This window comes from Molothrus ater, chromosome 7 (genome assembly GCF_012460135.2).
Source record: "Molothrus ater isolate BHLD 08-10-18 breed brown headed cowbird chromosome 7, BPBGC_Mater_1.1, whole genome shotgun sequence".
NCBI classification, from domain to species: domain Eukaryota; kingdom Metazoa; phylum Chordata; class Aves; order Passeriformes; family Icteridae; genus Molothrus; species Molothrus ater.
Genome location: NC_050484.2, coordinates 4,733,298 through 4,750,474, shown reverse-complemented (window position 1 = coordinate 4,750,474; position 17,177 = coordinate 4,733,298). Strand labels below are relative to the sequence as shown.

Genomic DNA, 17,177 nt, shown 5'->3' with positions numbered 1-17,177 from the left:
CTCCTGCCATTGGCGGGGCCCCGCCTGACGCGAGGACACCGCCCTCCCCTCACCCCCCCCCGCGCGCCGGGGCCGTGTGGGAGGGAAGGGGGCAGCGCCGCTCCCCGCTCCGAGCAGCTTCAACTATTAACGCCCAGCGTGGGTAAAGAGCTAAAAAAAACTCCTAAACACACAGAAGTCCGCGTTACTATCGCAAATAAACAGCTCTCAAGTTCACCTGCATCACACTGCCTCCCACCGAACTCCCCCTCAGCGCCCTGAGGTGAACACGGGCACAGAGGGAGATGCCCCGTTTCCCCGAGGGCTTTGAAGTAACCGCAGACAAGCGTGAGATTGCATAGAAATGCTTTATTATGTTTATTTGACCAAAGTAATTAAAATAAGGCATTCCGGATTAGATGTAAACATAGAGGTCAGCTGCACGGCAGGTGGCTGCTGCACAGTGAGCAGGTGTATGGCAACAACAGCAAGTGTCAAGTTCTGCTGCTCAAGGGGAAATACAAATTCAAAGTTACATTAATATTTATTTGTTATGAATATGGTTTCTCTCGAGATTTGCTTCTGAAAAGCAAGGTTTGGATTCAACACAATGGGTTCAAGTCTGAGAGACCAAGAGTTCCAGAGATAAAATTGCCTTTTACTACTGCAACTCTTGACACCCAGAGAACCACTCCGTGTTGTACAAAGACATTTAAATTTTAAGTTCATTAAATATTAGATATCCTGAATGTGAGCACATTGTTATTACTAACATGTGCTTTAAGTGTCACTTCCTTTAAAGAACATTATACAGCATATTTATTTTACTTACATTCTGATGTCTGATTTTACGCCATATATTAATATAGAAAAAGGCTCTGCAAGACTCTGCAAAGTAGTAATCATCTGCCCTACTTGTCACTGACAATGTCTCTAGCAATAAGTTCTTTCATTATTTCATTAGTACCACCATAGATTGGCTGAACACGGGCATCCACAAAAGCTCTGAGGGAGGAAAAAAAAACAAGGAAATATTACAGACAATGCCTCAGAATGACCATATAATAAAAAAAACAAAAACAAAAAAACAACAGCATTTTATCTTTAGAGATCCCTCTTTTCAAAGTATACTCTTCCCATTGATAAGGTAGTTATTATTTTCTAAGAGGCTTCAATTACCTGGAATATTACAACTTTCCAGGATGCTGTGTGCCAAACCAGGAACTGGGTCAGCATCTCTTCCCTGTCTGTTTATAGTGTAAAGTCTCCACTATTGCCTCTAATTAAACAAAAAAAATAAAGCCCTATAAACTCCTGCTACTACTCCACTCCCAATTTTTGTTCCTGGTGACAGCACACAGGATGATGACAGAGCTTTTCCATCTCCATTCTGCTTCCTCACACAGGAGCAATGTGGCATTCTCTGGAAATCTACTTATTACTGGACCACAGAGATAATAAAACCCTGTGTGGGGAACTACTGTACACACAGACAAGCAGAGGTTCAAGGACACCCCAAACTGGCCTTCCTTTAACAAGACAAAGCAGATCACTCACAAATTACACTCCATGAAAATATGGAGAACAAGTCATTTTAAAGCAACATTTCATACTCAATGTATTTAAAATTTAAATAAAATATAAACCTCCTCAGTTAAAAAAAATGAGCTTGCTTATGACAATTGTACAGCAGTCCTGTGTTTGCTATTTCTACAGTCAGATTACCACCTCTTTGATATATTTAATAAAAACAGCTCAAAATCTCTATTTAGTGTGTCACATGGCCTGTACACAAACTTCACAGATAACAGACAAGGATTTATACAAAAGCTCCATTAATGTCTCTAAATTCACCAAGTCAGAAAAAATGGGAACGACAAATTTCTTTGTCTACATATAAATCTCTTCTCTTCTTAATTTTCAAAGGTGTAAAAGAGCTGAATGTAGCCAGTTATGCTCTTGATTTAATTACTTGATACTCAGTGGTAGAAGAAATGTGTTTTCTTCACCCATATGCATTTAATTTCAGATAAAACATAAAACTAGCTCCCCTCATTTCTACTTTTTATAGTTTTGCTGTTTTTTCAATAACATTTCTTCTAAAAAAAAACAGCTTTTGTGAAAAAAAAAAACAGACAATAATTGCTGAAGAGATTTAGAGTTATTTGGAGAATCAGAACAAAGCCTTCCTGCAGACATCTGTACAGTAATTTCAAATAAACACAATGAGAAAATGAACAGTAAATCACCACTAACACTAAACAACTAACACACAGATGCAAAGGAAGTGCTTCATTTGACTTTGCAGGTAATCTTTCATCACACAATCTGAAATGTTCCACTTACTTTGCAATTGGATACTCCCACATGTACCCCCATCCTCCGTGCATTTGTACACACTGGGTAGCGATGCTGTTTTGGAGATCAGAGCACCTTAAATGGCCAAAAGGAAATTTGCTGTTAGAAGGACATCATGTTGCAAAACAGTACAGAAGATAAAGATATGTTAACAAGACAAAACCAAAATATTGTTAGTAAGAAATAAATACTGCTCAATGCATTAAAGGTTTGTTCCCTTTATGAGACAGCTTTTGGAGAAGGAAAGGTTTCAAAACAGACAGACTTGTTTACCTTTCTCACAGGCCAAGTGAATCCTTTTGTGAAGCAAGTTGGTACAGTCTCTTTTCTTGCCAATCACTCAGCTTTGTCAGAAATTAACAATAAACCGGCTTTCCCCCCACCACTGCCATTAGCAACACACCAGGATACTCTTTGAGCATAACCATCACCTGGGCATAATTTATTTGCTGCAATAAATTTTCCCAATAGCCTTTTCTGCAATAGCCTTCAATTCTAAACATACTGCAATTCCCCAACAGCATTTGTTGACTACAAAATATGGATTTAATAGCAAAAAAAAAAAATTTCCAACACTGGAAGCTCAAGCTGTAGTTAGAAGACATGAAAAAAAACCCACTTTCTAAGCATACAGCTTTCAGTGGCAACAGAAGAAATGAAAATGAAAAACTAATTGCTTCTCCTGGAATAATGGTCTTTTCCCCAAACCATCCCCTCATTCATTTAAATCCTTACAGTTTATGATACCAAATGTAATTCTGCAGCTGTGAGTTATTACCACTGTCTTTCCTAAATATATTCTCAAATTCAAAATTTTAGGTATGTACCACAACCTGTCACCACAAGAAAAAGCAAACCAAAACAACCCTACAGACCTTTTCCAGATATGAAAAAAGAGATGCACAAACCAGGTTTTAAACTCCTTCAAAGCTCTAACTCAAGTCATTGACTATACAAAAAGTTTGAAGGGAAATTCAAGGCTGGAGAGAATGTCCCAATACATTAGGAAATAAAGCAATTCTACAGTCAAGCATTTTCTAGACCATTTAAGTGAGTCTTATGGAAGGGTCACAGGGACACCACTGGGGAAAGAGGAAACCCACAAGAAATCATGCTGGTAAACAGCAGTGAAAGTGAGGGATTTTCAAAAGCCTCGCTTAGGGAATTTGTTGAGGAAGTGAGTCTGCATACCTCAGCTGGCATTAGTTGCTTCCTCCTCCTCAAAATGGAATGCCTCTGCCTCTGTACCTGGTACTTCTAGGTAATCACTGCCAGGAATAGCACTCAAAACCTTTCCTTCCATTGTAAATATTTCTGCTCATTTCCTCAATACTTACTTTGAAATGTTTTATACTTTTGAAAGCCTAAAAACTGTGTGCGTATATTCCATAAATTTCTTTGCTGCTGTCTCACGTGGGTTTTTTCCTCCCATCTTTGCAACAAGCTATAACTATACAAATTGATGCACCACTACCTTAGATATTTCTTGATATTGTTATGCTCTGGTAAAACTAAGTTAACACATGACACCACCAAGTACAGGGTGAGGGAGAAGAAGTTCTGGACAATATAGGAAAGCACTGTTCAGTCTCAGTTACAGCAACAGCTGTATCCAACTATTTCTTCCCAAAACCAGCTAGCTTTGAAAACTGGCTAGGCCAAACAGCTATTCTTAAGTAACATTAACTAAACAGTATCACAGAGCTTCAAATATCTTTAAATTTACCTCCAAATATTCAAATTTTGCTTAAAAAAACCCCATATACCCCACTAAAAAAAGAACAAAGAAAATGAAAAAAAAAAAAACACCCAAAAACAAATTGCTAACAATAAAATGCAAATTTTTGTCTAAATACCAATGGAGCACTTGCTTTTTCTTAAAGCTAAAGCAGAGGCATGATTTTGTTATCAATGGAAGCCTATTTTAAAAGTATTTATTTTGAAATTGATCTGGTTAAGCAACCCTGGTTTTCAATGTAACTCTGATTTTTGCTGCCCACACCAGAGTTCAGACCATGCCAGTGACAATCCCAGATGACTGTGAGCACATACCAGTACTTGGCCATGGAGGCTGTGGCAGAGTCCAGGCGTTTGTCTGCATGCAGCTGCAAACAGTTGTCCATAAAAGCTCGGCCCACACAAATCTGAGTTTTTATTTCAGCCAACTTGTGCTGTACTGTCTTGTTTTGGAAGAGGATAGAGAAGGGAGAGGAAAGAAGTATAGTGCAGTTTAATATTTTAGGTAGAAAATACAGCATATTTTCCAAAAGGATTGCTGTTAGAAATCACTATTTCAAACTTTGGCTCAGTACATCAGAAGACAGCAGACAATTATGTATTCACCAGTCCTATTACACAAAGTTACTGCTCTTTACTTCTCAAGGTCAACTCAAAACACAAATTTAAGAGAAAAAGCACAAGAGAAAGGGAAAACAAATTCCTAGAGAGCACATGGCAGAAGGCCCAGAGCGCTCTGTCCCTCTCAGCTCCCTCTGTCGAGGGAATGTCCTTTCACTCTGTAGAGCCATGAACTTTCCCAATTAATAACACTTCACCATCTCTTGAATCCTCTTTCTATGTATTCTTCAGAGTTTAAGCTACATGCAAAGAGACAAACAAAAAATAAAAGGAATTTTGGAATATCAAAGTTTTTCAGCACTGAGCTCTGTCACACTGGAAGAGAGGTTTAGATAGAAGAGGCAAAATCCATCATAAAGTTATGTAAAACCAGACCAGGCAGGCATTCAACCATCTTCTTGTAATTCTGGCAGGGAGAGGATAAAAACATCACCCACTAATAAAAGTTCTTTCTTATTTCAGTTCTAGAAATATATATTAAAAAAAAAATCTTGCTTCCCTTGACAAGAAATACACTGGACCAATGTTCTACTACAAGGAAAGAATTCATTTCAAATGCTGTAATGTGGCATGACTAAATGAATTAGCCCAAGGCAGAGCTTTAATTGGAAAGGATTATTTATAATATGCACACTCAAGTCATCATCAACAAAAAGAAATATGCAGAAATTCATTATTTTGGCAAAAATAATATACTTTATGAAATTTATTGTCCACCTGCTGGTGGCCTAGCCTAAAAAGGGAGATTATTTCGGAGATCTCTGCACAGTGAACTACTATAAATAGGAAGCATCTCCTACCTACATTTAAACAAGTTAAAATATAGTTCTTTTGTGTTTCAGTCACACAGTGAAAATTCCATCTGGAATTACGGATTCCTGAAGGTTAACTTTAAAAACTATGAAGATCATAATCCCCTGAAGGATATCTTGCATTCCAGCCTCTAAAAGTTTCAGCTCTGGTGCTCTTCACAACTAAAGATTTGAGTTTGACAAAGTCTCAGGACACAGAAATGGATTTTTTTGCTAATTATTTCAAAAGTATATTTAAAAAAGAGGCAGCCAACATCTTTAGCCCATAAGAGTCAGTTTTATCCTATAAACCAAAGCAGGAGCTTGGCTTCCTTCAGCCCTAACAGTTAATGCTGTTGTCAGGAAAATTGTATTATAGCAATCCTGTGGAAAACAGTATCTATTTTATGACTGCAGCTAAAGACTGTAGGCACAAACATCTCAAAATTCAATTATCTACCCCCATCAGGAGTGAGTTCTGCCCACAGAGCATCAGACAACGTTTTTACACACAGCCACACAAACACCCAGACTGCTGCTGGCTGAGGAGTCTCATTACAACATTCATGAAGCACCTCCACAGCACTCGGGCAGCAAGGTCACTGCTGGGAGTCCCCCTCCTCCAGGAGCATCCAAAATAATTTTTCTGCAATGCTCTGTGTGCAGAGGAATATCTGCACAGGCAGGGCCCTAAAAGGATTTTAGGCACAGACAAATAGAGGCAGGTGTGATGAACCCTATGATTAGGACCTCTGGCAGTAAAATGCAAGCCTCAGCTGAACAAGGGAATTATTCTCCAGCTGCAGCAAGGAGCCAGGATACTTCCTGCTCTTTCCTTCTAAGAAACAGCACTGCAGGGAGGTTACCTACCCAAGTCATAAAATACATACATTAAGGCTTTTCTTAAAATTATTCTTTTTGCATTCCTTAAATGAAAAATAGGCACAGAGGCAAAAACCAGCCCCAGTGAAAGCTTTGAAAATGACCCTTTTGAAACAGCCCAGTGATTTTCATTTGGTCACTACTTCACATGCACAGCTGTATAGCAAACACACAATAGAATCTGTACACAAGCAGCTCAGTTCTAACTCACCTGCAAATGTGCAATTGTCTTCCCAAAAGCTTTTCTTTGCCTCACATAATTCCTTGTTTCTTCAAACATGAATTCACAGCTAGCAAGAGCCATATCAGCAATTAGCAGCCTTTCCTTTTGAAACACAAATTACAGAATGCAGTTGAGTTGGTCCTACATTTCGCCACATCAGATGCACAATTAGGACACAGATGTTCAGTGCTGTTCATTAATGGAGTGGGAGCAGAAGTCACATAAAATATCAAACCAGACATACTGCATTACTGAAATTAATGAGTTGGACAAGTGCCTTGCTGTCTAAAGCTCACTTTTAAGGCTTTACTGGCATAATGCTCCATCACAATGACTCAAAAAATAGCTACAGATTGACCACAGGAATCTTACTGACTGAAAAGTTCACATCAGATTCTGTTTCAATTATTGGCTTCCACTGCTCAGCTAAAACAACAACTGTATTTAACAATTTCAATAGGACAACTCTAGAGGGGAAAAAGCCTACAAAAATGTCTTGTTTCTCCTTCTCCATTGCAGTGAAAAACAAAAACTACATGCAGAACATTTTTTTCTGGCAACGTGGAAACAGTCTGATGCATTGCATTGAATCGGATTGTGGGACATGTATTTAAAGCATTAAAGTATTTCCTTTGATCAGGTTTTGTATTTACTCACAATATTAAAAAGTATGATCCCTACCAAATGAGGCAAGTATGTCATAGCTTTGACAAAGCACAGACACATTTTGGAAAACAACATTGCCTCCTTGCCCTCCAAAATAATTACAAACCTTCAGAAACTGACTGGTAAAGTAGCAAGGTATTTTGGCAGCTAAACAATTTCTTTACTTTGTTGTATGAGCAGAATTCCATGTAACTTTAATATGCTTCTACTTGCAGAAGAGCTAGAACAGCAGTGCTTGTTTCTTGAAAGAGAATGCTAAATGAATCAGAGATGACCAAGCTATACTTAATTTACTAAGCAAAGTGCTTCCATACTAGAAGTATACTAGAAACCTGTGGAATGTTCTTTTTAATACACTACCCTCAGGTTTTTCAGTAGCTGGGTTGCTGATTAGGAGATCTGTCTTTGAGCTGCTGGAATATCAACACTTTTAGCAATGCCCAAAGAATTCTACACCTAGCACTGTGTGCTTCAGTTAAAAATCAGCAGTACCAACAAAACATTGCACACAAGACTGTCAGGGACTGGAAAAGATTGATGTCTGGAGACATTTTGGCATGCATGTGTGGGAGGGGGCAGGATGGGCCCTGCTCTGCACACCACAGCCCCCAGCAAGCCCTGCAGTGTCTGTCAGTTGTGGCACACTGCAGGCAGTGCCTCAGTCTTGCCAAAGCCAGCTCCTGAGTGACCACAGTCCCATCTGGGAGGGCCAGGGTGGCTCTGGAGTTTAAAAGGCTGACCACAAGGGGACCTTGTCTTGACCCTATCAGCTTCTTGGAGTCTCTACCTCATCATCACTGGAACTCAGGAGTTGGTAGTTACATGTGTGTTTTTCTGTATTTTTTCTATCTATCTTTCTCCCTTTCTTCTTCTAATTCGCTTTTCATGGAACATTTTGGACAGGTTTAAAGGTTGCTAAGTTAGACTAAATTAATGCTAAGGCAAGTGTTTTGTGTTAATTGGGTGTTGCACTACATCCTTTGTCAAAGTTCCTTAATTTTCTACATTTTGCCAGTAAACTTGTATAATTTTGACCTCTTGAGAATATCAGGTTGCTATTTCTTCTGTGAGCTTAACCCATAGAAATGTTTTGGGGTTTTACAAAGGCATCCCACTTCAGCAACCCAGGTGGCTCACTACAATACATGAACTTCAGGACTAATGACAAAATCTGTCTCTGTATTCTTCCTGCAGACAGCAAACACTCACATTCCTTTTACCTGAGGCAGCTCTGCCATCAGATAGTAGAAGCCTTTGTTCTCTTTTCCAAGCAAGGCACTGGCTGGCAACCGCACATCTTCAAAAAACAGCTCTGCTGTGTCCTAAGAGGATTTGAAAGGCAACAGTTGAGTCTCACATTCTCATCCCTTTAAACTAACTTTTCCCTAGTGTTTTCTTGCTACTATGCACTTTAACTTGAAATCCCAAATTTAGCCTGGAAGGATCCTCCAGAAGTCATCTAGCTTACATTCTACTCAGAGCAGCTCCAGAAAAACAATCAGATGAGGGCCTTGTCTAGTTAAGCTTTCCAAAGCTCAAAAGATGAAGGCTCCAGAGCCTCTCTCAGCCACTGTGCAAGTATCCAACCATTTTCCTGGTGACCTTTTTTCCTAATATCTAAGAATTGTCCTTAATATAACTTGTCTCCTTTGCCACTCTCCTCCTCAAAAAAGGATCAGGCCTCAGCATCTCTAGCTAAACACATCAGTAAATTCCTGTTCTTTCAGGCTTCTTCCAAGTAAATGCATCCAGCTTCCTCAGCCTCTCTTTGCACATCACATGCTCCAGACCTTCACAGGCAAAATCAGGATACACTACATTGCATGTTTGTGCTCCATAGCACAAAGTTTCAGCTCTGGTGCTCTTCACAACTAAAGATTTGAGTTAGACAAAGTCTCAGGACATAGAAATGGATTTTTTTGCTAATTATTTCAAAAGTATACTCAAAAAAGAGGCAGCCCATCTTTAGCCCATAAGAGTCAGTTTTATCTAGCTGTTAGTTGAAAGTCTAGTGTTAGAAAGTCTAACAACTAGAACACAACCATAGTTCCATCTTATATTTATTTAGCAGCTGCCAGGCATTAAGTGGGTTTAGACTTTCTCCAAATCTGTTGCATCAGAGGTTGTATGAACTCACTTGAGCTTTCAAGCCAATTTTGTTGAGTTTGCGCCCTTTGATGAAACCTTTTGTTCCATTTTCCACCAGGAAAAGGCTGATGCCATGAGCAGGGGATCGGGCCTCCCTGTCCGTAACCGCAACCACGATCACCACGTCGCTCATCCAACCATTAGTGATGAACACCTGTAAAACAAAAGGAATTTAGAATACAGCAAGGTGGATAGTGGTTAGAAGAGATCACCAAGTAGCAGAAAGTAGAATTACATTGACACTTTCAGAGGTGAACTGAAAGGCAAGGTTCAAGTGTCCAGAAGAATTTCAAGCTTTAGATATTAAGAGTTTAGGAACAAGGCAGACATTAGTTTGAGAAGTATTGTGTGGGGCAGAAGTTAAAGAATGCACAGTCTGTTTCTTCTGTCTGTGCCATGATAAAGAAGGAATGCAGCATCAAATGTAGATATTAAATAAACACAGAGGTTCTCTTGTCTAGAAATTAAATTATTTAGGCATAACACTCAAAACTATCAACAGCTTCTTGTCACAACTGCTCAGTATTACCCTGCAGAACAACTCATGAGTCTGTCAAATGGATCCATCTTAAGTCCAGCAAGAGAAAGTTTTCTGTCCTGCTGTGGCTTCAAATGAGTGGCATGGGCACCTTTTTAGCACCTATGCATATCTATCTGCTTGCACACATTGTCACCACTGAAATTCTGCTAAGACCAGAAGTCTCTATCAGTACTGTTATCAGCAGCAGTACAAAATAAGATTAGGACATTTCACAGCTTTCAAAAAAATGGTCTGTTGAACCCACACTCCCACTTCAACATTATTTCTGCCCTCTTATTTTTCATTATGGTAATGAAAAAACTGCTTTGCCACAATTTGACAACACAGCAAAAGCATCTGATGCAGCTGTTTTGGTCTTTTCCTAATAAGACCAGCAAGCTCCTGAATAAAGATTGCATTGTGGCAGCACAAGTTTTTACTCAGGCCACAGAAGATTTCACAGCAGTAGTATCTATATTTTATTGTTAAACATCAGTACTGAGAACCATACTGCTCATACTACACAGCACATTTTTTCCCCTCTCCTTCACAGTTTAAGGGAAAATAAGCCTTTTAATAGGCTTACTTTAAAGCTACAAAAAAAACCTATACAAGCCCTCCTATAAATCAGTTTGTAAATTGCCTGCAACAGACATGTCTCAAGACCTATAAAAAAAAGGTAACTGGAAAAAAAACCCACCTACAACATAACCCAGACAAAAAACCCAAACCAAAAGTAAAAGGATTGGGAGGAGATGCTGAGAGCAGTGCACATCCTGCTGCATTCAGCTAAATGTGTTCAGCTCCTAAAGCCCACGAGCAGAAGGCATGTCAGTGCACTTACCTTACTCCCATTAAGAATCCAGTCACTTCCATCTTTTTTTGCATATGTCCGTACTCCCTGCAAGTCACTGAAACAGAATTCAAAAGGTCCTTCAAAAAACCATTCCAGAGGCTGCAGTTTGTATCTTGGATTCCATCCATTACAAAATAAGGTAGATTTTATACCATGCAGACATGGGCTCAGTGAAAGAATAGTGAGACACCATGAAATAGGTGAGTGTAACAGAAGCCACAAGCAGGGTGTGGAACAGGATGATAAATCTGTGCAACCATACAGGAGCACGAGGTCCCATTTCCCCATCCCTGCTTGTGGGAGGTGGTGTAATGCAAGCACTGACATCAACAGGTCAGCATCCACTTACACAGTACACCTCAGACAACAAATGGCAGATAAAACCAATCCTCTTCACAGGCTCAATCCTGATCAGGAGGCTCTGTGAAAAGCCATGAGCAACACCTGCCATTTGGAGAAACCTCACACCAACAGGTTTTGCATTTCACGTGTCCCTCTCTTTTTGCAAACTGTCAGATCAGCAGTGTCTACTCCAAACATGTGCTGGGCAAGGAGGGACATTTCTCTGAAAGGATTCAGAGCAAAGAAAAACAAGGTGCTCTGTCCTACAGAAAAAGCTAACTGTAAAGCCCAGCCTTCTTTACCACAGTATGTAATTTCCCACTTTTTTTCTCATGTTGTACCTATGCTCACATGCAAACAAGTTGATAACTATAAACTCAGACTGCAGAAACAAATACAAAGCATATTTGCCCACAGTGGAACAATACAGAAATGGATTCTGAGCCACTATCTTGAAATGACAAAGCTGTAATAAAGTAATCTATAACAGGTTTTTTGAGTCTTGCCTATAATGTGGGATAATCTAGTCTGCAAAGTAACTAACAAACCAGGAGGCTCAGAATGTTTTTCACTGACAGATCAACAGACAGCAAATAATGTTGAGACCATTGTTTTAGTATTTGGCTTACCTGCCAGCCCCAGGCTCTGTCATGGCAATAGCTCCAATGCACTTGCCTGCAACCATCTGGGGGATAAAGTGTTTAATCTGTTCTTCAGAGCCATAGTTGGCAATGTAGGGCATGACTATATCTGAGTGAAGGCTGAACCCTGGGCCTGTACAGTTAACATACATCCTGGAAAAAAAGGGGAGGGGGAAGTTCAGAAAAAACTACTAACAAAGACTTGAGCACTGAACTTGCACCATTACAACACAAACACAGTAGTGAAGAGAACCCCACTACACAGAAGTCTCAGCTCTTTTACCATTATTTACAGATTTTAATTTCACAGCCAAATGGGTACATAACCTCCCAGGCTACAAAAAAGGCTTCCCCCAGTCACAAAGCCAATGTTACTCAAACAATGATACAGAATACTTAAAACAGGAGGAATTTACATATATGTAAACTATCCTTTCCACAGGAAAGATAACATCATTTTCTGTAAGGAAATGTAGTCCACAATTAGGATAACTTATGAAAAAAAAAATACAGTCACAAACAATAAGATCAATGAAATTCTTCCTGAAGCATGCAGTACTCACTGCTCCTCCCAGACAATGGCTGAAGAGAGAATATCTGCTCCGATGCCTCCATGCTTTTCAGCAATAGCAACACCCAGCAAGCCCTGCTGTCCAGCCTTTTCCCAGAGCTCCCTGCTCACTTGGCCATCCTTCTCCCACCTGTGGAATGAACACAAAGCCAGGGTCACACACTGAACCCCCCCACGTGCTCCTGTTTATCTGCTTCACACTGGAACACCAGCAGACAGTGTGAGGGGACACAGACAGCTCTGTGTCACAGCCAAGAAGCAGTGGCTTAACCACAGAGTTTCTAATCTTCAAGTGCACAGATGACACTGGCAGTGCAGGGACACCAGCTGCAAAACAAGTCTGAACTCCTGCTTCCAATGTGTAACCTGACAAGATTTCATTAAGACCTGTTATGAGACTCTTACACCAGACTGGGATTTAGGCAATTTAGCCCCAGCCATCTGGATAATTACAGGCAGGTGTTTATCCTCCTAACATTCCATTTGTAAATGCACATTTACCCACATAAAAAAAAGAGGATCATTATATTGTATTATTTATTATATTATCATTACCATTCTATTATATTTTACATCATATAATATTATAAAATATTATATTATATATTATTTATTATCATCATTATATTTCATCAAAGATTTCCACTCTACCAATGAAAAATGCTTTATCAGAACCAATGATATCATACTAGTCAGTTTTGTATAAAAATCTGTCCCTGTGCACTTGTTATGAGTCAGTACTGTAAGTTACTGACTCATAAGTTACTGTAAATTACTGCTTTAAGGTCCTTTCAAGTTTGTGTAAATAGATAGCTGAGGCTTATCTGCTGACAGCTGGCAAACTTTAACACCACAGGAATCACCTATTCTTGGAAAATTAGTGCCTCTTTATGGGGTTTGCCAACTCAATAAGGATGGCCATTAATGGTTCAGGTTTTCTCTTTTTTTAATGCCTTTATTTTCTAATGCCACAGTTTAAAAATTATATGGTAAACAGAATGTATCAGACACACCTGTGTGCAGCAGAGCTATAGCACAGCTATTTACCTGCAGTTAATCAAGTATCTTATCCTACATACAAAACAGAACCATAGAATCACAGAATGGTTTGGATTGGAAGGGACCTTAAAGCTCATCCAGTTCTGACCCCCCTCCATAGGCAGGGACACCTTTAACTAGCCCAGGTTGCTCCAAGCCCTATCCAACCTGGCTTTGACCACTCCCAGTGATGGGGCAGCCCCAGCTTCTCTGGGCAAGCTGCTCCAGTATTTAAGCTGATTCACAGAGCTTTTGCTCCTACACTGGAAATCTTAAATCTCTTTTTACCATCTTTGCTTTCCCCCTGATCCCCACTTTCAGGGACATTGCTGTCTCTGCTTCACCCAGCACCAAAGCTTCTCCTCCTCCCAATAATCCAGTTAATGTTCTGTGCCTGAGGCCTCCTTGTTGCCTTGAAAGGTGTGAGAAGAGAGGGGTTCAGAGGCCACTGAAGTGATGCAAGAATACAAGTTGAACTTGATACAGTCTAAGAAACTGTTGTGTCAGCAAGATGGCAAACAGGATCTTCAGCAACCTCAAGCAGAGTCAATACATGTCCACAAACCTGCCCTGGAAGTCCTTCCAACACAAAATGAGGGAAAGCATCTGGTTTTAGGGACAGAATATGACAGTTCAGTGGAAGAGCATACTACTAAAAGGTTATAGTTTGAGGATTGAAAAAAACCAAACTGTCACCAACCCTGCTGTAAGCCTCCTGCTGCTCATTCCTGCCCCAGAGCCATGATGTGCCATTAACTCAATGAGGCACCTCAGCTGTTTGTGGATGCACACTTCAGCTGTGTCAGGAGCCTCTCATCTAGCAGGGCAATTTCAGAATAAGCCCTTCGCTATCCCTTGCTTACCCTGAGTTAATTTCTTTCATTTTCACCACTATAATGTGATTGGATATGACTAAAATAGGGGCTAAAACCACCCTTCAGCTCTAGTTCAGTGGAATTGCAACACTTCCACTCTGTACAGAAAATGCACATATTTTCACAGAAACAAAAAAAATTAAGAAATTCAAACAAAGATGTTTTGTGCAAGTTTCTTGGTAATACATAATTCACCTCACCATGCTGTAAGTACTTGCATGTAGCTACAAAATCTACTGCAAGATAGTAAGAGATGATCAAAGCCTTTTTTAGTGACTATTTCCCAATAGTGTGGGAACTGAACTGCCCCCCAACTCTACCCCAAAAACATCAGTTAATCCTAGAGGCAGGGAAACTTTGCTGCAACTCCACAAACTGCCTTTGCCTGCTCATGGGCCTAAGCTGAGGATGCCTACACTGGAGCTCAAAGGATGCATTCAGTTTTGATTATGTATGATTTTTCTTCATGCATGACTTTCACAGGTTTGTTTTAATTTGGTAAATTTGAAATAGAAAGCTTGTAGATGAAAACCAGTAATATCCTGCTTTATCAGAAGTAACACCACAGAAAGCATTTTGGGGAAAAAATGAATTTTGGCAATCCAAATGTTTAGGAGGTTATCTTACTCTGCATGAAAAGGCAGCACTTCTTCCTGGAAGAATTTCCTGGCACTCTCCCTGAAGATATCATGATCTGATGAGAAGATCCTCCGAATTCCTATGTCAGTCAAAGTTTTAGCAGAAGATGGCTCCAGGCGCTTTGTGCCATGCTGTTCTGTCTGCAGAGGACTGGAAAAAGACAAATTCATGCATCTGTTAGGACACAGGCACCCTATTTGCCTTTTAGAAACTCCTGTGTAACTAAACACAGCTCACATCCCAACTCTGGCACACCATGAGGTGCAAAGGATACCCATGATAAATACAAAGAACTAACATACACTGCACTCCACTGGGCTATTAATGGAGGTAAGGCAAGGCTGGTTTGTTCACACTTCAAATAAATTAAAACAATAATACATATATAAGTAAAAGATTAAAATTAACCTAATGAAAACATAGGTAAAAATCAAAGAATGCTTCAACAGAAAAATAAAACTGATACAGGGGTAAAGGTCAGTAGTAGAATCCACACAAGGAAAGTCTAATTATTAAATAAGAAAGAAGGGGTTATAACACTTTTGTAGGGGTTTGGATCATCAAGGATGACGTACTACTTTAAGGCTGAAATGAAAATTCACTTCTCATACTTGTGTATTGGATTTTTTGACTTGCTTTTATTGTATTGCCACGAAACATCAGAAACTTTAGGAGAGCTGAGTACATGGAAAAGGCATTCACTTTTCCTTTCCCAAACTATTTTGTTAGTCTCTCAGTTCCTCTGCACATCACCTGTGTGTAGTCTACAGAACTCAGCTGAGCCTGTGCTTATTTACTCTGCTCCAGAGACAGAAGTCTTTATTTACTACCACATGTAGCTACTCAGGCTCTGCCAGGGCAATAATCCCCCTGAAACACAGACTCTACTTACATCTAATAATATTTGGAAAAAACGAGATACAGCAACTTGCTTGTTGAGTACCTTATACCCTCAAAGCTAGACACACAGTGACTCTCTCAAAACCTCCACCTTAGTTTTAAAGCTGATGAGTTTTATTTAAGCCCAACCTTTTGTTTAATTGTGTCACACAGGGAAGGGCCTGGCTGCTCCCTTCTTCTCACACTGGGAAACACAAGTGGAAGGTCCGGAAGGTCCGATCCCACTCCTGCCCGGGGGAACGCGGTGCCCGGGCAAGGTCGCGCCCGCTGTCACTGTCACTGTCACCTGCTGCCAGCACGGGACCCGCTGCTCCCGGCAAGTGGAGCAAAGGTCGGCACATCACGGCCACGGATGTGCCGGGGCTCGCCCAGGGCTCCCACACACATACAGCGCCCGTAACACTCCCGTTACACCTATACAAACGCACCCACACGCTCCGAGCACACACTGAGGTGCGTACACACGCCCGCACAGAAAGGATATAATAATACGAGATCATACAGCCAGCCCCGAGCAGCCGGGCAAAGCCATTCACCCCGCGGTCTTTACGGAACCCAAGCTCAGGGGAGCTCAGCCACCCTCACGGCCGGTCCCGCTCACCTGGCCTGGGCGGAGAAGGGCCGGCAGCCGGCGGCCCTCAGGAGGCCGCGCAGGCGGAGCAGCCGCGTCGCCATCTTACGGGGCAGGGCGGGACAGGACAGGGCGGCGCCGCCGCTGCAGCCCGTGAGTTATCCCTGCGCCCGCCCACCTACGGCTGGAAATCCCTTCCGGGATGGAGGCGGGAGCACCGTGAAGCCGCAGTATAAATAATGTTTCTCTGGGGTAGCTTTGTAATCGCGTCACGGACGGGAGCGGCAGCAAAGCCGGACGAAGGGGTTGTGCGCTGAAGGCCGCCCGTGTGATGGCAGCCGGCGTGAGGGGCGAGGCGCTGGGCCACGGCTCCATCTCCATCCTCATCCTCTCCTTCTTCTTTATCTTCTTCGTCTTTCCCCTCAGGAAAGGGGGTGTCACCCCCCCTGAGGGGACATGGCGGGAAGCTGAGCCCCCGCCCCTGAGGGCTGCCCCTCCCTGGGCCTTTTCGCCATTTCACCTTCGTAGGCCGGGTCCTCCTGCTGTCAGCAGGTTTTGATTGGCACAACCTGCCCACCAAAATAATTTAGCACCCTTTTTGTGGGTGTGGGGTTTTTTTCTGATTTTTTTTGTTTATTTTTGGGGGGTTGGTTTGGTTTTTTTGGTTTTTTGTTTGTTTGTTTTGGTGTGGGGGGTTTTGTTTTGTTTTGGGTTGGAGGGGGTTTTGTTTGTTTGTTTGGGGTTTTTTGTTGTTGTTTTTTGTTTTGGTCTTTTTTGTGTGTATGTGTGTTTGGGGTTTTTTTCTTTTTTTTGAGTGCT

At 41.1% G+C, this 17,177-nt stretch overlaps 1 protein-coding gene across 1 annotated transcript; it reads right to left on the bottom strand.

Annotated features, from left to right (window-relative positions):
- Positions 1-328: 328 nt before the first annotated feature.
- Positions 329-16,495, bottom strand: ACADL (acyl-CoA dehydrogenase long chain). The gene is made up of 11 exons (XM_036387034.2): positions 16,389-16,495; positions 14,876-15,037; positions 12,328-12,465; positions 11,753-11,917; positions 10,770-10,836; positions 9,395-9,559; positions 8,478-8,579; positions 6,580-6,693; positions 4,390-4,517; positions 2,326-2,412; positions 329-984 (listed from the first exon to the last, which is right to left on the bottom strand). Exons 1-11 carry the CDS (start codon positions 16,460-16,462, stop codon positions 891-893), a joined length of 1,296 nt encoding a protein of 431 aa, XP_036242927.1. The 5' UTR covers positions 16,463-16,495; the 3' UTR covers positions 329-890.
- Between the last annotated feature and the right edge of the window lie 682 nt (positions 16,496-17,177).